Source organism: Hypanus sabinus, chromosome 5 (assembly GCF_030144855.1).
Source record: "Hypanus sabinus isolate sHypSab1 chromosome 5, sHypSab1.hap1, whole genome shotgun sequence".
Classification (NCBI taxonomy): Eukaryota; Metazoa; Chordata; class Chondrichthyes; order Myliobatiformes; family Dasyatidae; genus Hypanus; species Hypanus sabinus.
The window spans coordinates 95320574-95344645 of record NC_082710.1 but is presented as its reverse complement, the minus strand read 5'-3'; the positions used below and the strand labels follow the sequence as shown (position 1 = coordinate 95344645).

The following is a 24072-nucleotide window of genomic DNA, read 5'->3' as shown; positions in this document are numbered from 1 at the left end:
GGTCTTTTAAGAGACTCCTGGATAGGTACAGGGAGCTTAGAAAAATAGATGGCTATGGGTAAACTTGGTAATTTCTATGGTAAGGACATGTTCGGCACAGCTTTGTGGGCCAAAGGGCCTGTATTGTGCTGTAGGTTTTCTATGTTTCTATCTCAACAATCTTGATGCTGAGATATATCCTAGGAGTCTCTGGGACACACCATCAGTGACATAACCTGCGGGTCATCAAGTGATTCGAGTTTTTCAACATCAGACACCGTTATCCAGGTGACCCGGCAAGGGTTGATCAGGAGCTGGCTTGACTTCCAGCAGCATTGGTCCACAGATCACACTTATTCATCCACGGTTATCTAGAGCAGGGGTGGGCAAACTTTTTGACTTGTGGGCCACAAAGGGTTCTAAAATTTGACAGGGGGGCCGGACCAAGAGCAGATGGACGGTGTGTTTTGGTAATACACCTCATAAGAGAAAATAAAATATCATGGGATATGTAGAAAACATGTGCTTTAATTTCAATTGAAAATGAACAAATGTATTACAACAAAATATCTGTCTTTGAAGTCCCATGGTATTTAGCTATTTATTGAAATGACTTTTAAAACACAGAAAATTAAATGAATAAAATACAGCTTTTTTTAATAGTAACAGTTAGTATTTTAAAGCACTGAAAATTCTGTTATCCTTCAAGATATTATCATCATCACTCTCCTCCTGACTGTCTTTATTTCAAAAACGGTAGGAGATGCAGGTCTACTTGTCCTGCTCCTTCTTATTCAATTGTCCCCTGTGCCAAAACTCAACAATGACCAGCACAAGGACAGAACAGTGACAGCGTGCTAGTATGCGGAGCGCGTTATTTGATCTGGAACGCATTTTTTATTTTGAGAACATACGTGCACCTGTGCACTACTCATGTCCATGACTTAACAGAAATGACATGTAACATGTAAGGCTTATTGAAAAAAATATTTTCAAATGCATTTTTTACATAACACAACGAAGAAACTTATTTTTAATTTCAGTGGGAACAGTGTTGTTGGTCTCCCTTTTTAGCCAGCACATCAAAGTCTGGATTTAGTTTTGTTGTGGCGATTCTCAGGATGGATCTGAGGTGTTGGTCAGTTAACTTGGATCTGTGGCTGGCTTTGTTGATGTTCATGACGCTGAACGCCTGTTCACACAAATAGGTCGAGCCGAACAAAGAGTAAAGTGCAAATGTGGAGTAATACGCTGCACCTCAACAAAGGTCAATGTATATAGAGTGCGTCATCTATTGGGAAAACGCCAGAATTGCGGGGAAAAACGTTAACAAGGTTTATTAATATAATTTCATCAAGTTCTGCGGGCCGGATTAAAAAGCTTAACGGGCCGCATATGGCCCCCGGGCCGTAATTTGCCCATGCCTGATCTAGAGGCTCACTCAGTAGTCTCAGTGATGGCCCAGATGGCCCTTTTCTTTGCAGCAGCCTCTACAATCTCTACAACCAACTGCTATAGGCTCACAGCATGCCCTCCATCCCTGTCTCTGGCATTGCCCCAACAGCTCCTGGTGTCTCCATTTTATATTCCAATGCCTCCTCAATCCAATCTTCCCAAATTACTGTCATTTCTACCATGGCCACCTGTTTTGTGTTTCTGACAGAATGATCATGTCAGGCCTCAGGGATGATGATGCAATTTAGTCACAATTTTTTAGCCTCCAAGTAATTTGAGTACATTCAAGACACCCTCAGTTACCTTGATGGGCAGACTTTCTAATTTAGGGGCTGTAAAATAGCATTTGATGATTTCCTCATCAGTGAAGTTAATAGCAAATACAGTATGTGTAGTTAAAGGATGGGGAATCAACAGAGATTATAGAAAGAACAGCCAGGAGATGAGACTTAAACAAAGCCAGTGGCATGAGTTACAGGGCAATAGAGATGTGGTGCAGGTAAAACATAAAGCAACAAATATTGGACTGAGAGTGTTGTATTTAAATACACGCAGCATAAGGAATAAAATGGATGATCTTGAAATTCAGCTACATAATAGCAAATATGACTTTGTGCCCTGAAACTTGGCTAAAGGATGGCTGCCATTGGGAACTGAACATCCAAGGATATACGGTATATCGTAAAGATAGGTTAGTAGGCAGACGGGGTGGTGTGGCTCTGTGTATAAGAAATAATATTAAATCATTGGAAAGAGATCACATAGGATTGGAAGGTGTAGAATCTCTATGGGTTGAGCTAAGAAATGGCAAGGGTAAAAGGACCTTAATGGCAGTTGTATACAGGCCTCCAAACAGCAGCCAAGATGTGGATTACTAGTTACAGCAGGAGATAGAAAAGGTGTGTCAGAAAGGCAAAGGCATGGCAATCGTTGGGTATTTTAACATGAAAGTGGAGTGGGAAAACCAGGCCAGTACAGGATCTTAAGAGAGGGAATTTGTAGAATGTCTAAGGGATGGCTTTTTAGAACATCTTGTTGAGCTCACAATCTGTGCTGGATCTACTGTGCTGGATTGGGTGTTATGCAATAATCCAGAACGGTGATAAGAGAGCTTAAGGTTAAAGAACCCTTAGGGAACTGTGATCACGATATGATAGAGTTCACACTGAAATTTGAGAGGGAAAAATTAAAATCCAATGTTCGGTGTTTCAGTGGAACAATGGAAATTACAATGACATGAGAGGGGGACTAGCTGAAGTTGACTGGAAAGGGACATTTGCAGGAAAGACAGCAGAGCAATAATGGCAGGAGTTTCTGTGAAAAACGAGGGAAGTGCAAGACAGATATATTCCAAATAAGAAGAAATTTTCAAAAGGATAAAGGACGCTACTGTGGCTGACAAGTAAAGTAAGAGCCAAAGTAAAAGCAAAAGAGAGAGCATACAAGCTGGTGGGAAGGTAGATTGGGGAGCTTTTAAAAACTTGCAGAAGGAAAATAAGAAGGTCATTCAGAAGGTAACGAATTATGAGAGGAAGCTGTAGTAGATTAATATCAAAGAAGATTCTAAAAGCTTTGTTTAAGTATATAAAGGGGAAAACAGAGTCAAGGGTAGGTACAGGATCAATACAAAATGACACTGGAGATATTGTGATGAGAGATGCAGAGATGGCAGAAGAACTGAATGTGTATTTTGCATCAGTCTTCACAGTGGAAGAAGTTTGCAGTATACAGTGGCATGCGAAAGTTTGGGCACCCCGGTCAAAATTTCTGTTACTGTGAATGGCTAAGTGAGTAAAAGATGACCTGATTTCCAAAAACCATGAAGTTAAAGTTGACACATTTCTTTAATATTTTAAGCAAGATTACTTTATTATTTCCATCTTTTACACTTTCAAAATTTAAAAAAAATGAAAAGGGCCCAAAGCAAAAGTTTGGGCATCCTGCATGGTCAGTACTTAGTAACATCCCGTTTGGCAAGTATCACAGTTTATAAGTGCTTTCTGTAGCCAGCTAAGAGTCTGTCAATTCTTGTTTGGGGGATTTTCACCCATTCTTCCTTGCAAAAGGCTTCTAGTTCTGTGAAATTCTTGGGCCGTCTTGCATTTTGAGGTCTATCCACAGATTTTCGATGATGTTTAGGTCAGGGGATTTTGAGGGCCATGGCAAAACATTCGGCTTATGCCTCTTGATGTAGTCCATTGTGGATTTTGAGGTATGTTTAGGATCATTATCCTGTTGTAGAAGCCATCCCCTTTTCACCTTCAGCTTTTTTACAGACAGTATGATGCTTGCTTCCAGAATTTGCTGGTATTTAATTGAATTCATTCTTCCCTCTATCAGTGAAATATTCCCTGTGCCATTGGCTGCAACACAAGCCCAAAGCATGATCGATCCATCCCCATGTTTAACAGTTGGAGAAGTGTTCTTTTCATGAAATTCTGCACAGGATCTTAGAATAGGTTAAATGGTCAGCTGAAGGGTCTGGCACTGTGCTGTAGTGTTTGCTATTCAATGCTCTTTTTCCATTGATCCTCTAAAACAGGCAGGGCCACATTACAATATTTCCCCTAAGGACACGCATTCATAGACTAGTATCTTCTAGCATAATAAATTACAGGAACTTCCCTGCTATGTTTGTCTACCTGTGGCCTTGCAAGATCTGTATTGTCCCAGAAGGTCTCTATGGTTGTAATATTTGAAGAATATGGTGTGTAGGAACCTCACAGAGGGTTTTGAATTTCTGAATTTATGTGTCCTGGAAAGATGAGTAGGCAACAACACTATTTAAATAAAATTTAGACAAACTTTGGAAAGGAATTTGAATACAGGGTAGTATATTACAGCACAGTAGAGAGGAGGTAAGATCTGAGGCAGATCAGCAATCATTGTATTAAACTTCAGGGCAGGTTTGAGGGACGAGATGGAATACTTCATGTGCTATATTCTTGTGTTCTTATTTTGCACATTGTAAAGCCACAGTTCTTCACCACCCTATCTGGATCCCAATGTACCTGTGTATTTATTCCTTTCCACAACTTCCCCTGGAAGTACTCAGTTAAAACTTTTCCTATCATTCCAGTAGTCATTCATCCAGTAGCAATACTCCCCAGTAGTTGGAAGAGTTCCTACATTTGATGGGTACAGTATAGTATACAGTCTACACTATGCCAGACATTCAAGAGTGTCAGGGTAGTGAAGTTTGTGCAGTGAAAATTATTTCTGAGAAGGTGCTCAGGAATCTTAATGGTCTGAGGGTGGATAAATCTCCTGGACCTGATGGAATGCACCTTTGGGTTCTGAAGGAAGTAGCTGGAGAGATTGCAGAGGCATTGAAGATGATCTTTTAAAAATCGATAGGTTCTTGCACTATACCGAATGACTGGAAAATTGCAAATATTACTCCGCTATTTAAGAAGGGTGGGAGGCAGCAGAAAGGAAACTATAGACCTATTAGCCTGACATCAGTAGTTGAGGAGTTATTGGAATCGATTGTTAGGGTTGAGATTACAGAGTACCTAGAGGCACATGACAAGATAGGTCAAAGCCAGCATGGTTTCCTGAAAGGAAAATCCTGCCTGATAAACCGACTGTAATTCTTTGAGGCAATTTCAAGCTGGGTAGACAAAGGAGATGCTGTAGATGTGGATTTTAAGAAAGCCTTTGACAAGGTGCTGCATGAGGCTGCTTAGCAAGATAAGAACCCATGGAATTACAGGGAAGTTACTAGCATGGGAGGAGCGTTAAAACAGAGAATGAGAATAAGGGGATCCTATTCTGGCTGGCTGCCGGTTGGCAGTGGAGTTCCACAGGGGTCGGTGTTGGGACCGCTGCTTTTTACAATGTATATCAATGATTTGGACTATGGTATTATTGGATTTGTGGATAAATTTGCCGATGATTCAAAGATAAGTGGAGGGGCGGGTAATGTTGAAGAAACAGAGAGCATGTAGAGGGACCTAGATAGTTTAGGGGAATGGGCAAAGAAGTGGCAAATGAAATACAATGTTGGAAAGTGTATGGTCATGCACTTTGGTGGAAGAAATAAACAGGCAGTCTATGATTTAGGTGGACAGAGAATTCAAAATGCAGAGATACAAAGGGATTTGAGAGTCCTTATGCAAGATACCCTAAACCTGGATACCCTAACATCAAGGTTGAGTCAGTTGTGAAGAAGGTGAATGCAATATTGGCATTCATTTCTAGAGGTATGGAATATAAGAGCAGGGATGTGATGTTAAGGCTCTCTATAAGGCACTCGTGGGACCACACTTGGAGTATTGTGTACAGTTTGGGCTCCTTATTTTAGAGAGGATATACTGACATTGGAGAGAGTTCAGAGAAGATTCAGGAGAATGATTCCAGGAATGAAAGGGTTACCGTATGAGGAATGTCTGGCAGCTCTTGGGCTGTATTCCCTGGAGTTCAGGAGAATGAGGGGGGCTCTCAAAGAAATATTCTGAATGTTTAAAAGCCTGAACTGATTGATATGACAAAGTTACATTCCGTGGTAGAGAATTCTAGGAGAAGAGGGCACGACTTCAGGATTGACTTTTAGAACTGAGATGCAGAGAAATTACTTTAGTCAGAGGGTGGTAAATCTGTGGAACTTGTTGACACAAGGGGCTGTGGAGGTCAAGTCATTGGGTGTATTTAAGGCAGAGGTAGATAGGTTCTCAATTAGTTAGGGCATAGAAACATAGAAAATAGGCATAGTAGGCCATTCGACCCTTCTAGCCTGCACTACCATTCAGTATGATCATGGCTGATCATCCAACTCAGAACCCTGTACCTGCTTTCTCTCCATACCCCCTGATCATACTCCAGGTGTGGTCTCACCAAGGCCTTGTACAACTGCAGTAGAACCCCTCTGCTCCTGTACTCAAATCATCTTGCTAATCCTCATCAAAGGGTATGGGGAGAAGGCAGGAGAGTGGGGATGACTGGAAGAATTGGATCAGCCCATGATTGAATGGCAAAGCAGACTCCATGGGCTGAATGGCCTACTTCTGCTTCGCTATCTTCGATATCTTCTGCTTCTATATCTTATCATGCAGGAATTTTTTGCTTGGTTTTGATTTCACTTACTGGCCACTCTGATGTACTCCGTAGGCATATTTTTCACAACAATCAGTGTTCATGATGTAGGAAAGAATACGGGGACACAGTGACTATAGAAAGTATTCAACCCCCCCTTTGAAATTTTCATGTTTTATCGTTTCACAAAATTGAATCACAGTGGTTTTACTTTGGCTTTTTTTTGACACTGATCAACAAAAAAGACTCTTTCATGTCAAAGTGGAAACAGATCTCTACAAAGTGATCTAAATTAATAGGAAATATAAACCACAAAAGAATTGATTGCTTAAGTATTCACGCCCTTTAATATGACACACCAAATCATGTCTGGTGCAGCCAATTGCTTTTAGAAGTCACATAATTAGTTAAATGGAGATCACCATGTGCAGTCCAGGTGTTTCAATTGATTATAGTAAAAAGACACCAGTATCTGCAGAGTACAACTGCTGGTGAGTCAGTATCCTGGCAAAAACTACACCATGAAGACAAAAGAACACTCCAAGCAACTCCATGGAAAGGTTATTGAAAAGCACAATTCAGGAGATGGATACAAGAAAATTTCAAAGTCACTGAGTATCCCTTGGAGTACAGTTAATTTGATCATCAAAAAATAGAAAGAATATTGCACAGCTATAAATCTGCGTAGAGCAGACCGTCCTCAAAAACTGAATGACATTGCAAAAAGGGGACTAGGAAGGGAGGCTACCAAAAGACCTGTGACATCTGAAGGAGTTACAAACTTCAGTGGCTGAGATGGGAGAGACTGCGCATACAACAACTGTTGCCTGGGTGCTTCATCAGTTGCAGCTTCATGGAAGAGTTGCAAAGAGAAAGCCACTGTTGAGAAAAATGTCACATATCGTCTTCAGCTAGAGTTTGCCAGAAGGCATGTGGGAGGCTCTGAAGTCAGTTGGAATTAGGTTCTATGATCTGATTAAACCAAAATTGAGCTTTTTGGCCATTAGACTAAAGACAAGCATAAGCCAAATACCACACATCATCAGAAACATTCCATTGCTACCATGAAGCATGGTGAGGCTGCATCATGCTGTGGGGGATATTTCACTGCAGCAGGCCCCAGAAGACATGTGGAGGTAAAGGGTAAAATGAATGCAGCAAAGTATAGGGAAATCCTGGAGGAAAACCTGATGCAGTCTGCCAGAGAAATGTGACTTGGAAGAGGATCTGTCTTCCAGCAAGACAGTGACCCCAAGCATAAAGCCAAAGCTACACAGGAATTGTTTAAAAACAGCAAAGTTAATTTCCTGGAATGACCAAGTCAGAGTCCACAACTCGATCCAATTTGGAGTTCGTGGCTGGACTTGAAAAGGGCTGTTTACTCATGATTCCCATGCAATCTGATAGAGCTTGAGCAGTTTTGTAAAGAAGAATGGAAAAAAATTGCTAAACTGAGAGACCTATCCACATAATCTTAAAGCTGTATTCACGATCATAGGTGTATCTACTATTTTATTGACTTGAAAGGCACAAATGCTTATGAAATCAATTATGTTATGTTTTATATTTTTAATTAATTTGGATCACTTTGTAGAGATCTGGTTTCACCTTGATATGGAAGAGTTTTTCTGTTGGTCAGTGTTAAAAAGCCCAAATAACTCCACTGTGATTCAATGTTGTAAAACAATAAAACATGAAAATTTCCAAGCGGGATGAATACTTTTAACAGGCACCGTCTTTCTCAATTCATCTCTGAGTAGTAAGAGTGGAGCTGTTCATTGGCACTTTGGCATTTTGCTTATTGGCAGAAGTTTTTAACTGTTTCTCATTTTTGCAGTCATAATTTAAATGTTAAGAATACAATGAATGCAATGATAACTGCGGGACTTGAAAAATAAAACTAAAGGATGAAAAGAGGCTATTTCAAGAAAATTGTCTCCTTCAACATTGAGGGTTGTCAGTTGAGGGCAGCTGGTTAGGAATGTCTAATGTAGGAATTCCCAACCTTTTTTACACCGTAGACCCATACTATTAACTGAGGGGTCCATGACCCTAGATTGGGAACTCATGTTCAAATGAAATTCACCTTCACAAATCTCCACTTTAGATACTGTAGGTGAATATAACACACCATCTGTCCTACAGACAACCTCTTCCATGAGGACAGCACCAGTCATGGTGGTCAAATTTATCCCAATTCTACGCTTCAACACCTCAAGCTTTTTACAAGATATCTCTTGGGGTTATTGAACACATGGAGGCATTGTTTACTAAGGGGGTTCAGAGGAATATATAGCTTCCTCCCTTGAAAAATAACTGCACAGTGAATAGAATCTTCACATTGCAAGATTCTGCAAGATCAAAGACATTATACATAGGTTATCAGTGTCCAAGCACATAAATTACAGATTTTCAGGAGCCTGGAAGTTGGTGTGCTGCATGTTTGACATGCTAACCTATTCGATAGATTCAGAGTTTCATAGGGTTATAGAGAATGGAGCAACCTAGTCCATCTCAGCCATACTGACATTCTAAACTAATCTGATCTGTCTATATTCAGCCCTTATCTCTATTTCTTTCCCATCTAAGTACCTCTACAAATGTTTTTCAAATATTTTAATTCTTTCGCTATCTGAAACCTTCTCTGGCAACGTTCCATTTACCCATCATCCTCTGTTTGACAAACTTGCCCTTTCGATCCCTTGTAAAGCTCTTTCCCCCTAAACTTAAATCTATGCCCTCTAATTTTAGAATACAGTCGGCCCTCCTTTTCCATGGGGGATTGCTTCCGGACTCCCCACGGATACTAAAAACATGGATGCTCAAGTCCCTTATGTAAAATGGTGTAGTATTTGCATATAACCTGCGCACATCCTCTCGAATACTTTAAATCATCTCTAGATTACTTATAATACCTAATACAATGTAAATGCTATGTAAATAGTTGTTATACTGTATTATTTATGGAATAATGACAAGAAAAAAAAGTTCTTTACACGTTCAGTACAGACACAACCATTGTAGCTCTTCTGGGAATACCGATGCCGCCTTGGCATCAGCCAATCCTGATTCTCCCATGATCTTTAAGTTTTTGAGGCTGTAACGCTTTACATAGCTAGCCAGCGATCCCTTACTAGCCTTAAACTCCTTCCTCTCGCTCACAACACAAGTAGCGAATGAACAAGACACAAAGCGAACAATGCTCATCTTCTGGATTTTCCCGATCCGCAGTTGGTTGAATTTGCGCATGCGGAACCCACAGATAAGGAGGGCCAACTGTACTCTATAACATGACTCTGACCATCTACCGTATCTGTGGCCTTCATAATTTCCTAAATCTCTATAAGGTCACCCCTCAATCGCCTTCATTCCAGGGTAAATCACCCCAGCCCATTCAATCTCTCCTTATAATCTTTCCATATAAGTGGCTCTAAATTTGGGACTTCCATAGGAATTTGAAGTTCCAAACTTGCCAGCAGCTTGACTTCACATGGAATCCATCAGTGATGTATGAATTTGTTGGAGTGATTAACTGCTTGTGCCAGGATTCTGCCTATTAATTATATGTTAGTTAGATCTATGAATAGTGAATGCATTTAGTTTAAAAGGCCATGAGGCTAATTGACTGATTTTAAGCAAAGGTCTTAAAGGGATATGAATTATATATTTTCATTGGATGGTGGGGATACCTGGTCTCTCCACGTTTCCATGTTATCAAACACCACCCCTTCTTATTGATAATATTCCACTAAAATAAAAATACTAATCGAGCCAACACTCACAAGCTTGCCTGAATTACTGCCCACCTATCAGCCAACCAGAATGAATTTCTTCTCTTCAAGGGTCCTGAATCAAAACGTATTAGAGGCTGAATCATTGAATGCAGTCAAAACAAGATAGATGCATTCTTGGATTCTAGGGAGTCCAGTGTTATAGTGAATAAGCAAGAGAATGGAGCAGAAACTGATATCAGATCAGTCTTGATTTACTGAAGGGCAGAGTAGATTCTAAGGAAAATATGGCCTTCTCCTGCACTTTCATCTATCATGATTATATTTCTTCATATCTTTCATCTACGGTGATAGTTTCTTTCAACTGATTCTATTAGAGGAGCGGTTGCTACTCAGAAACTTGCAGTCAATTTATCCATGGCTGATAAGACAAACTCATTCACTGAATGTTTAAATACTCTTGGCGAGCATTGGGTTTTGGCCTTTTAAAAAAGTATTAAAAGCCTCTGGAGGTTTTGATCATGGCCAACAGGTACTGAAAATTCTCCACTGAATCTTTGAAGTATCTGGCTCAACATCAATCATGGCCAATGTGACTTAACCTATTTAAATGAGGTAGTTCTACAACATAGCATTCACATTATTTTCTGCCAATGCCAAGTTAAACCTTGCTGCCTTAGGGCCCAAAGTCTGATATAGTATGTGAATGTATAATGATAATTCCCCCTAAGCCATTTATAGTCCTTTAAAAGGGAAGGCTTTTTAAAAATCAATATTAAATATTTTAAATCATATTTTAAGTTTTCAGCTAAATAGTAATCAGAATCAGGTTTAAAATCATTGGCATATGTTGTGAAATTGGTTGTTTTGCAGCAGCAGTATATTGCAATACATTAAAAAAACTATAACTAACTAACTACACACACACACACACACACACCACCCCCCCCCCACCAAAATGAGCGGGGAAAATACTGGGGAAGTGTTTGTTGTCCATTCAGAATCACTTGGCGAAGGGAAGAAGCGATTCCTGAAAGACAGTGAGTGTCTTTAGGCTCTTGAAATACCTCCTTGAAGGTAGCAATGAGAGGAGGGCATGGCCTGGATATGGGAATTCTCAATGATGGATGTCACCTTTTTCAGGCACTGCCTTTTCATGGTGTTCTCAATGCTGGGGAGGTTAGTACCCATAATGGAGCTGGCTGAGTTTACAGCCAGGTTGAATGCTCTCCACGGAATGGCTATAGAAATTTGTGAGTGTCTCTGATGACATAAAACAATTCTCCTCAAGCTCACAATGAAATATAGCTGCTGTCGTGCCTTCTTTCTAATTGCATAGATATGTCGGGTCCTGGATAAATCCTCAGAAATGTTGACACCCAGGAACTTGAATTCATTAGTAATGGGATTTGTTTCTGCTATTTCAGAAAAGAAAGATATTTTATACATGCAGATAAAATATAAATCAAAGCATACCTAATCATAACAAACTAAGGAAATGTATTTACATACAAGCATTGTGAACATTCTAAGCACAGTAATAATTGTTTTCTTTTATTAGGACTATCACTTGATCATTTCAACCAGCGTTTATATTGGGCAGATGCCAAACTTTCAATTGTGGGCAGTGTTCGCTTTGATGGGAGTGATCCTGTAGTCGTTGCCAACACAAAACAAGGTAACACTTTCTTTAACTTTCATCGTCTGTTTGTATTTTCAACCAACTACAATATTGCGGATACTGAGTTTGTCTTTATTATTGTTTAAGGTCTCCAAACTCCATTCAGCATTGATATTTTTGAAGATTACATTTATGGGGTGACACATACCAATAGTCGGGTGTTTAAAGTGCACAAATTTGGAAGAGGTCACCTTGAATATTTGGTATCAGGTCTCAATGATGCTTCAGCCACAATTGTATTCCATCAGTACAAGCAACAAGACTGTAAGTGCCATTATTAGCTGAACAAAACCGAGTATGAATTGGATGCATCAGAATCATGTGAAGTATGAACTCTGTCATATCTCTTATTTCTATGTCCTGCGCAGTACCAAATCCTTGCAGCAAAAAGAAATGTGAGTGGCTTTGTCTGCTAAATCCCACTGGTGTAACATGCTTATGTCCAGATGGAAAGAATATGATTAATGGAACATGTATTGATGTAGATTTTCCCACTGCACTCCCTTACGGTGAGTACATCTGTGTTTCCTGGTATTGAATTTTCAAGTCAAAAACTGCTGATTACTTTCAAAATAAACCTGAACAATGATTTGAAATTACGGTTTAAAAAAAATATCATTTAATATCTAATTAAAAAAGAGAAACTGCACTAACATTTTCTGCATTTATTTTTAAAATTGTAGGATTGTTGATTTATGCAAAGTTTATTGAGAATTGCAGATTTGTTTCATTATAATTTGAAAACAATTTTCTTTGTTTCTATTTTAGTTAAATGCTTATTGAGGGAAGAAAACATATCTCTCCAATACTGAACAAATGTTTACTTTGTTCGCAGTTTTCCTCAGCATTTTACTCTCCCATTTTGATTCTGCTGTTGGCTAGATAGATATTAAATGTCCCTCTGTACTGTTCCAAAAATTTACTTCAAAGGGATAATAAAAATGGAAATTGCTGGAAATACTCCACATGTAAGGTAGCACCTGTGGAATAAATAAAGTTAACATTTTTAGTCAGTGATGAAGGGCATGGACTTGAAAGTTTTAATTTTGATTCTCTGCTAGTTCACAAACAAGGACAAGCTGCTAAATAGGGAATAGACAATAGACAATAGGTGCAGAAGTAGACCATCTGGCCCCTCGAGTCTAAAGGCCACATTCACCCAAACTGCTCAAGGATCAACTCTTATATCGTGTCAAATGTCCATGCTTTTATAAGTGCGCCACTGAAACCTGTCAGCTGCTACAGCCACAATTGCATCTGATGGGCAGAGCAAGAAGCCACCAAGAATAGCTGTCAGGGGAGAGTATGTGGCTTTGCAAAGGTGCTTCTTCTTGGTTCTATGGGTTTCGAAGTAAAAGGTGAGACCAGTATGGGAAATGAGGCAAGAATTGGCATGGAATCTTACGCCATGGAAACTGGACCTTCGATTTCTCAGAGCCCACACCAACTGTCATCTGTTTTCACTAATCTCATTTTATTCTTTCCACATTCCCATCAATACCCCCCGCCTCCCCAGATTCTACCACTCACCTGCATGGAGGCATTTATGGTGGTTAATAAACCTGTAAATCCACACGTCTTTGGGATGTGGGAGGAAACTAGATCAGCTGGAGAAAACCCAAATGTTTGCTGGGAGATAATGCAAATGCATCTCCCTGCAATATCAGGACTGAACCAAGATAGCCTGAGCAACGGAGCGACAGCTCTGCCATCTTGCCATGTTGAAGGGATGGGTGGATTGATAGCTTTTGAGCTAGCATGTTCCTTCCATAATTTACACTGGGCTTCTGCTTGCTGCTGGTGCATGGGCAATTAGCTCCTTGAACCATTCTGAATGCTCCTTCATTCTATTTCCCAAGGATCAGTGGGAATGTTTCATTTTTTTAAGGAGGCTTTGAGACCATCATTGCATCTTTTCCTTTGGACACCTAGCAATCTTTTTGCATGACAGAACTATGTACAGAGTGTCTATTTTGAAAGTCCGCTGTTGCGTGTGATAATGACGTGGCCTGCTCAACATCTTCAATTCAGTGTTGATGATCTTGGTCCAAAAGAGAATTTCCCCATTGGTTCCTTTATCCTTCCAGTAGATTTAGAAGATCTTCTGATGTATTTTCAGTGCCTTGAGGAGCTGGCTACAGGTATTTCAGGGTTGCAATCTGCTATTGTGGTTACTGAATTATTTACCTGTTTGAGCACCTATAGAAAGCTGAAAGCTGACCCAGCACATGGAAGCTGAAATAATTTTCATCACTGCTATCTGCCTTGGCTGAGAGGTCGCCAATCAGGTACTGGAAGTCGCCGATGTCTCATCATCAATATTTATTGATGAAGGGTTGTGTTATACATAGGGATAGGTTGGTTGAATATATTTGCCTTGCAGAGTACCATTTTGTGCGTACCATTTTGAAAACCACATGTCAATTTTACCCAAAAGCAGATTGAAGAAGGTCTTCCTCTGCTCAATAAATAGGTTCTGTGTGTCCATATCAAGGTATATATGGTATCCAGTTCATTATGCAGGAGTCAAATGTACCAGTTTTATCTGAATCACTATGTCAAATTAATAGCTACAAGGCCAATTCACTAAAGGTGTGGCTCACCAATCAACTGTGGAAATCTACTTGCATATGGATAGAATATGGTAGAACACAAAATTGGCTTGGTGAAACAATGCTAACGCTGTATGGAGCACTCAGGATGAACACCACAGTAATCAACAGAATGATAACAAGGGAGATCTCTAGAAATTGAATGTTTTTAATAGGACCCCATATAATACCGAGGAGCAGAAGTAGGTCATTCAGTCCATTGAGACTGCTCCACCATTCCATCATGGTAGATTTATTAAACCTTCTCCCCATAATCTTTAACAACCTGAATCAAGAAACTATCAACCTCCACCTTAAATATACCCAATGACTTGGTCTGCACAGCCATCAGTGACAAAGAATTCCACAGATTCACCAAGCTCTGGTCCTAGACTCCCCATCCTTTCCACTCTATACAGACATTTCAATATATGGTAAGTTTCAATAAGAGCCCCTCCTCATTCTTCTAAACCCCTGTGACTATAGGCCCAGAGCCAACAAACACTCCTCATATCTTAACCCTTTCAACCCTGGGATCATTCTTGCAAATCTCCTTTCTTAAATAAAGGACCCAAAACTGCTCACAATACTCCATGAGCAGTCTGACCAATGCCTTATCAAGCCTCAACATTACACCCTTGTTTATGTATTCTGGTCCTCTTAAAATGAATGATAACATCACAATTGCCTTCCTTACCACCAAATGAAACTGCAAGTTACCTTTTAGGGAATCTTGCACAAGGACCTCCAAGTCCCTCTGAATCTCTGATTTTTGAATTTTCTTCCCACTTACAAAATAGTTCACATCTTTATTGCTTCTACTAAAGTGCAGGATCATGCACTTCCCTACATTATATTGCATCTCCCACATCATTGCCCATTCTCCCAATCTGTCGAAGTCCTTCTGCAGACAGCCTACTTCCTTGACATTACTTGCCCTTCGACCTATATTTATATCATCTACAAACCTGGCCACAAAGCAATCAATCATTGACACACAGCCTTTAAAGACAATTTAATTTTCTTAAATGCCAAAAGAATACAAATTGAACAATATGCATGAATGACATGTGCATATATTTTCCACATGGAAATAATTACTTCTAAGTATCGGAATTGGTTCCTCATTATATTTTAATCACTGTTTACAAGCACTCTTGAATTTCTAGGCTATTAAGTTATAAGTAGGAATTTTGAATATTTGTAAAACTGCCATGAAGATAAAAGCAAATAAATTTGTTACACCAGGAATCATCACTGTGTTTCAAGAATCATTGGCAACTATTAATTTATCCTAAAGCCTTTTGCAGATAGCATAATCTTTGTACACATCTCTCTCACGAGAAGAACTGATGAATGAGTAGATCAACAAAATATATGAAGCAAGCACATTTGACTTTATAACTCTTTATTATCATGGGCATGAAGTGTATCACAATATAATTGACCAGCTCTGATCTCTAATTTTAATGTCAATTGAGCATAAAATTGGGCAGGATTTAAATGAGTGTGCAGCTCATCCATGCCCTCTTCCCACTAAATAGGCTGGGTATTTTTTTCCTCATGTCACTTCTTCAGACATCATGATTCTGCTTTCACATACGTATTGACCTTAAGATACAAGAACAGAATTAGACTATGTGGCCCATTGAGTCTATTCTGTCATTTCATCATGGTTGATCCCTTTCCCTCTTAGTTCCAATTTCCTACCTTCTCCCCTTATCCTTCATGCCCTGACTAACCAAGAATCTGTCAACCTCTGCCTTAAATATACCCAATGACTTGGTCTGCACAACTGCCTGTAGCAACAAATTCCACAGATTCACCACTCTCTAGCTAAAGAAGTTCCTCTTCATCTCCGTTCTAAAGGGACACCTCTCTATTCTGAAGCTATGTCCTCTGGTCTTAGATTCCCCCACCATAGGAAACATCCTCTCCACAACCACTCTATCGAGGCCTTTCAACGTTCAACAGGTTTCAATGAGGTCACTCCTCATTCTTTTGAATTCCACTGAGTAGAGGACCAGAGTTATCAAACACCCCTCATATAACAAGCTTTTAAATACCGGAATCATTTTCATGAACCTCCTTTGAACCGTCTCCAACATCAACACACCCTTTAAAGGTAAGGGACCCAAAATTACTCACAATACTCCAAGTGAGGCCTCACCAGTGCTTTATCAAGCCCCAGCCTATATTCTTGCTTTTATATTCCAGTCCTTTCGAATGAATGCTAACATCACATTTGCTTTCCTCACCATCACCAACTCAACCTGCAAATTAACCTTTTGGGGATCCTGCACAAGGTCTCCCAAGTCCCTTTGCATCTCAGATTTTTGAGTTTTCTTTCCATTTAGGAAATAGCCTATGCTTTTATTTCTTCTATCAAAGTACATGACCATACACTTCCCGACACTATATTCCATGTTTTCCATCTGCCGTTTCTTTGTCCATTCTCCTAATTTGTCTGAGTCCTTCTGTAGCCTCTCTACTTCTTCAAAACTACCTGCCCCTCCAACTATCTTCATATCATCCACAACCTTGGCCAAAAAGCCATCAATTCTGTCATACAAATCATTGACATATAATGTAAACAGAAGTGGTCCCAACACACCCCTCTGTGGAACCAGCAGCCAACCAGAAATAGATGTCTTTATTCTCAACCTTTGCTTCCTGCCAATCAGCCAGTCCTCTATCCACGCCGTTATCTTTCCTCTGTAATACCATGTGCTCTTAACTTGTTAAGTAGCTTCATGTGTGGCACCTTATCAAAATCCTTCTGAACATCCACCAATTCTCCTTAGTCCATCCTGCTTCTTATTTCTTCGAAGAATTCCAACAGATTTCTCAAGCAAAATTTTCCCTTGAGGAAAGGTTCATGGAGCTTAGAAAAATGGAGGGCTATGGGTCACTCTAGGTAATTTCTAAAGTAAGTACATGGTCAGCACAACATTGAGGGCCGAAGGGCCAGTATTATGCAGTAGGCTTTCTATGTTTCTGTGTAAACCATACAGAGTACGGCTTATTTTATCATGTGTCTTCAAGTACCCCAAAACCACATCCTAAACAATCAACTCCAATGTCTTCCCAACCACTGTCAGACTAACTGGCCTATAGTTTCCTTTCTTCTGCCTCTTTCCCTTCTGAAGAGTGGAATGACATTTATGATTTTCCAGTCCTCCAGAACCACACCAGAATCAATTGATTCATGAAAGATCATGACTAATGCCTCCACAATCTCTTCAGCCATCTCCCAGATGGTGTACACCCCAGGGTTCTGAAAGAGCTAGCTGAAGAGATTATGGAGGCATTAGTCATGATCTTTCAAGAATCAGTTGAAGGTGACTGATCTACCCCAGAATGTTCAGTTTCCCAAGAACCTCCTGTCTCGATATACCAACTTCACACACTTCTGCTGCCTGACACTTTTAAACATCCGGCAATATGCTAGTGTTTTCCACAGTGAAGACTGACGCAAAATATTTATTTTCTTTGTTGCTATTTCCTTGTCCTCCATTACTACCTCTCCAGCATCATTTTCCAGGAGTCCACTATCTACTCTCACCTCTATGTTACGCTTCATATATCTGCAGAAACTTCAGATGTATTAATTGGCCAAGGCTGCAAATCATTGATTTGTGCCTGTATTTTTTTGTTGAAAGAATATGGGTACAAATTCATTAAACAGATTATTCAAGCTGTGTCACGGTAGCCCCAGGGCTGCACAACTATGAGCAGATAAATGTGAGGGCAGAGTTCCCAGAACATAGTATATATGGTCTGCTTACTGGAACTACTTTTAACCTTCAAGAAAGAAAACTATTATAAAATTATTTATAACTAATAATTGTCATCAGATGCATGCATGGTTTAGCAAGCCAAGTGGTGTTTAAATGTCTGAACTTGATTATTTACCATACTTGGTGTGGAAAATCATATATATATACTATATTTTTCAACACTGAATATGATGCCAAAGCTTCTGACTGAGCTCCCCTATATTTTGAAGTTAGTAGTCCTAGGTCATCCATGCCTCTCAGCTATCTGTACATGCTTAGAAGCAACACAAATCATTTGAGCATGGTAAGAATTTAAAAGGATGAAACCATAACAACAGGATACATGGACTTTTTTTTATAGTGCCAAAAGATTCAGCGATAATCTATTATAGATATTAAAGGTGTCAAATTTATTAAAAGGATAGTTAGATTCTTCTGATGATGGAGTCTAGACAAAAAGACTAGCCTATATTTTATAATTCAGTATGTTCTTGTGAAGAAGTGGTTCAATCAAAGGACAGGATCTGATTTTAAAAAAGCATTGACCTGAAACAATAATTATTCCCTCTTAGCATATTCTGACAATGTATCAACATCATCTTTAGTTTTTATGTCCTATATCCAGTATTAGCAGTTTGCTTTCGTCACAAGAGCAAGATCTTCATCCTTGATAATGCCACTGTGTTATTTAAAAATGAGATTGATGTTTTTAGGTTTAGCAAATACTCTAGAGCTAAAAGTTACATCAGCAATTAAGCAGGATGTTTCCTCCAATTAACCTATTGTCTAAGTGCAAAAATAGAACTGACTCAAAGGGTTAAGCCTAATCCTTTATCCCTCTCAATGTCCTTTGAATCAGAGGATTCCGTTGGTCAGGGTTGACCATAGATACTGTGTCCTAGCTGTATAGATACACAAGTCAGGGCAATATAATACAGAGAGCAAGCTGTTGCCCATGTACCAAACTTCCCCTCTCCATGCAGCTAATGAACGGGTATTGTCTTTAAGGACACTATACAGGGGAGCATAAGGTCAGCAGCTTCTGGACTGAAGCAGTGATAGAAATTCTCCATAGCTACTGTAGTTTAGTAATGCAGGGCGATGGGAAACCCATAATAGCAGCTACCTTTGATGGGAGGTGTTTCACAGTATCTGCAGAGATGTGATGGCCAAGAAAGTCAGTGGTTGACAACCCAAGCTGGCATTTAGCAGGGTTAATAATAAACCTCTGTTGGCTTAAGCACCTGAAAAGTGTGCGGAGATGAGATATGTGTTCAGATTTGGATGCACAGCCAGTAAGTATGCTATCCAGGTAACAAGAAGAAATTCTAAGTTTTTTAATACAGAGTCCATCAGACATTGAAAAGGCTCTGCTGTATTTTTCAGCCCAAATGGCATGTGCAGAAACTCAAAGGGGCCAAATGGGGTTATCCTCCAAGCACACAGGCACCTGATGGTAGTCCCTAACTAAGTCAACTTTGGAAAAAAAATAACTTTCCAGCTAAACATGCAGAAAAGTCTTGGATGTATGGGAACAATTGGGGGTGGTGCCCTTGTTAAGGCATCTGTAAATGCCACATGGGCAGCAACCATCATCAGACTCAAGGACCATGTGAAGGAGTGAAGCCCAGGGGTTATTTGAACTGCTTACAAACCCAAGTTTTTCCATGTTGGCACACTTAGTTTTCCTGGTTACCAGCCTTTCTGGGTCCAGTCTATGTGTACGGGCATGGAGTGAGGGTGTGTTGGGGAAATGTGGTGCTCAACCCCATGTGGTTGAGAATATGGGCTTGGTGAGGTTTGGGAATTCACCCCGCAGATGAGTAAACTCATGTGTAATGATGCATGCACTTGACAAAGTCGTTATGGAGAATTTACTGGAGGGGAGCATGGTAACGACCCGAAGTCCTTGACATTAACAAGCCAGCAATTCTTAAGATCAACCAACAGTCCTTGGGCACACAGGAAATATGCAGCAAGCAGAGGTCAGAGGTCTAGCCACGTCAGCAAGGATGAAGCCCTATGTGTAATGTCACCCACTGAAGCAGAGTGTCACCCATCATGTCCCATAACTCTGGATCTTGCTGCCGCTGGCGGCTCCAGTGAGGTTTCATCGCTCTTTGCCTTCTCATCAATGGATGATGCTGGCAGCATACTCACTTGAGAAATTGTGCACCTCTGCCTGGCTGAGTGTAAACTATCAGCCATTTTAGGTCCCTATGGTGATTTGTGGGTGCATTAGTGAGGCTATGCAAACTTACTCAGGCATTTACTACATAAAGAGTTATTTAAAAATAAAATAAGGATGATGATTTCCCAGGAGAGGCAGCATGTGGTCCATTCATTTTGAAGACCTATCATTCCCCCAGTCAGACAAAGAGAGCAACTGTTGGCATGTTCAGACTACAGTAGTCCTAAAGTCTGTAATAGGTGAGTTTTCAGCGGGCCATACCTCCTGCGCTCAGACAGGTGTTCAAGCAGACTCCTAGTCTTGCTGCCGGGGAACTATGTTGTAGTATCTGGTGTTACCCGCAGAGAGTTCTTACAGTGTGAATTTGGCCTTGGCTTGCCCAAACCAAGTGACAGTGTTTTGTTTCCAAAGCGTCAATAGTTTCAAAGCAATCATATCAGCCAACATACTGAATAACTCTGGAATTGTCCTACAGCATTGAGGTCACTAATGTCTGTTTTTGTAAATGAAACATCAGAGGCATTTTAAGTTTAAGGAAAACTATAACAACTCCTTATTTGTCAATCAAACACAGGACATAAAGGGCAGTAAAAAAACTTAATGTCATTACATCATCACGTCAAACCTGCCTCTTAAAATGAACCCCAACTCGATGTTGGTGGTTCTGAATTATGTATGTGTTTCCCATTACATTACCCTACAGTAGGATTGCCTTAGGGAATCTACTTCCTGATTTTCCCTCAGGGTTTATTCCTGAAGCCTTCTCCTGAGTGTGTATAGCAAGCTGCAAGTCAGCGGAGGTTTGAAATTGCTGTTTTCTTTCTCCTAGGAGAGCTGCCAACCTCACTTGTTGAGACCCATCTGCCAGAAGTGACTGGTTGAAAAGCACCTGTAACCTGCCCAAAGCCACAATAAAAGCCAAAAGCTTGACTTGGCTGTCAGAGGCTATTTGAGGTGCACACCATTGGGAGAATTTAATAGTTAGTGGGAGCTTATCCTCATTACCACTCACTGCTATAACAACCTTAGGGAACCTTTGAGTCATTCCTGAGAAAATGCAAGTAGAGTTTCTAAATGTTCCTTAAAACAAGACTAAAATACCAGAGCAACATATACAAAATGCTGGAGGAACTCAGCAGGCCAGGCAACATCAATGGAAAAGTGTAAACTGTCAACTTTTCAGGTCAAGCTCTTCATCAGGATAGTCCAGCATCTCAGTCCATTTCCTCCTGGGCTGCCACAATGAGGTCACATTCAGGTTGGAAGAGCAAAACTCTATATTCCACCTGGGTAGTCTCCAACCTGATGGCATGAGCATCGATTTCTCAAACTTCTGGTAATTACCCAACTCCTCCTTGCCTTCACCATTCCCCATTTCCCTCTCTCAACTTACCTCCTTTCCTGCCCATCACTTCCCTCTAGTGCTCCTCCCCTTCCCTTTCTTCTGTGGTTTTCTGTTCCCTCCCCTCAGATTCCCCTCCTCCATCCCTGTATCTCTTTCACCAATCAACTTCCCAGCTCTATACTTCACCCCTCCCCCTCTCCCAGTTTTACCTATCACCTGTCATCTTGTACTTCTTCCTCCCCTCCCTCCACCTTCTTACTTTGACTTCTCCCCTTCCTTTCCAGAACTGATGAACGGTCTCGGCCCAAAGTATTGCTGTTTACTCATTTCCATAGATGCTGCCTGGCATGCTGAGTTCCTCCAGCATTTTGTGTGTGTTGCTTTGGATTTGCAGCATCTACAGATTTTCCCATGTTTATGATACTAAAATACCAGAGCCTTATATAATCATAATTTATGCAGTTTTGTTAACCTTGTTGTAAAGGCAAGACATAATATTTGTACACCCAACGTCATGTGACCAGTTTATCTAAGAAGAAATAAAGATATTATGAATTTTGTCTATTTGTGATTGATTGATATATATAATTTTATCAAGAATATGAAATTAGATAAAATGAGAGCTAAAAATACACCATGCGAATAATAATTTAAAACATAGTATTATATCAGTTGACTAACATTTTAATAATTAAATTTATAGAAACTATTAGTACATTGCAAATACATAGCTAATGAATCCTCAAGGTGAAATGTGTGTTTAATCATTATGATTTCAGATTATCCACGTCACAAGACCTCAAGTATCTCCTTTGAGTCTTGATTGATCAATAATGACATAAGTAATGATAGGTGTTTATCCAAAGCAATATAAGTAATTTAATTAATGTGACAACATAAAGACAGGCAGGATAAACAGCAGACATCACTGTGTTCAGCTCTCTTCAATCTTAGTAGAATAGTTCAAATGTGCAAACAATTACCTTTTAATATTGATAGGTTTTAAGCATTTATTTTTCTTAAATCAGTAAATTTCCTCACATGAGATGGGATTTTGTGATTATAATCTCTGGAGTAATATGTTATTTGTCGTCCTACTGTGCCACAAATTTTGATTGTTCTTAAGTCTTATTATCTGTGTCACTGGAATCTGCCATAACATTGAGTTTGGAATATTTTAGTCTTGCTTTGTATAGTTTAAACTCTATGGATGATAAGGATTTTAAGGAAAGAGCATGCACTCTTCCTTAGTATGGCTCACAGAATATGGCACTGGTGTGCAGTGTTGACTTGACAATAGATTGTCATATTAGTTCTTGGCAATTCCACTAATACAGTGAGTGTAGTTGCAGTGGTGGGTCCAGACTCTATGCAAACTTTTGCATTTAACTGGATTATAATTTAATTGCAGGTTTGTAAGTTACCTGAAGGAAAGTTAATTGTGTGAAACCCCCTTTTGCTTGGAAATGTGGCTCCTTAACCCCTCGCTAACAGCCACTGGAGTCCATGGCAAGAAACCCACCTTTCTCAGGCTTCACACGTCTAGACTGTATATGACTTTGTCCCACCAAATCCATGAGGCTTGGATGTCTTGCCCACCCAAACCTTGGTTTGTATGAATGCTGTGTCTTGCAATTGTCTGTCATCAAGGAATAACAGATTGTACCAGTATACTAGAAGTATACTTAAGAATGTTAACTTAAACAGTTATAAAAAGTAAGAAAAAAAAACAAAAAGGGCCCATTATACTTAAATAGTCACATGTCACATGGTGTCAAATCTTGAACTTGTCTGTAACTCACACGCTGGACCCTCGGTCTATGTAAAAGCACACATCACCTTCCAAAGGTCGCTTGAAATCCATCTTGAACAAATGTGCTTTCCCACAGGAATATTTGTCCTTCCTCCTCAAAGTCATTCATCTGCAAATAGATCCTTGTGCAATAGGGACAGCATCGTCCACCATCTTCCCTTCTGTCTTCTCCCAGCTCCCGCAAACAAAGACCTCTCTGCTCTGCCCAGTGTTCTCTAGATTCTTCTCCCAATTCTACCAGCCTGATTGGCTGACACCACCTTCCTAATCTGAACAACAAGCCTCTTATCTCAGCCCAAACCCAAACAAGCTGAAAGCAGAACAGACTGCTCTTACAGAACTACCTACAGCATAGCATTAAAAATCTTAACCAGAGTGTTACATGTGCATGTCTGATAAACTCACCATAGTACCAATGGTCTATCCAGAGTGATGTGGTCAATGTAGAGTTATTAGGTTTGTACATTAACTTC

General features: G+C 39.9%; 1 protein-coding gene across 1 annotated transcript in view; it reads left to right on the top strand.

Moving 5' to 3' along the window:
* Positions 1–24072, top strand: part of LOC132394768 (low-density lipoprotein receptor-related protein 1-like) — a 1611265-nt gene that overhangs the window by 1539614 nt on the left and 47579 nt on the right. The window contains exons 80-82 of the mRNA XM_059971176.1: positions 11761–11877; positions 11968–12144; positions 12249–12389. Coding sequence (XP_059827159.1) covers positions 11761–11877; positions 11968–12144; positions 12249–12389 — 435 coding nt within the window. The remainder of the gene's footprint in view (positions 1–11760; positions 11878–11967; positions 12145–12248; positions 12390–24072) is intronic.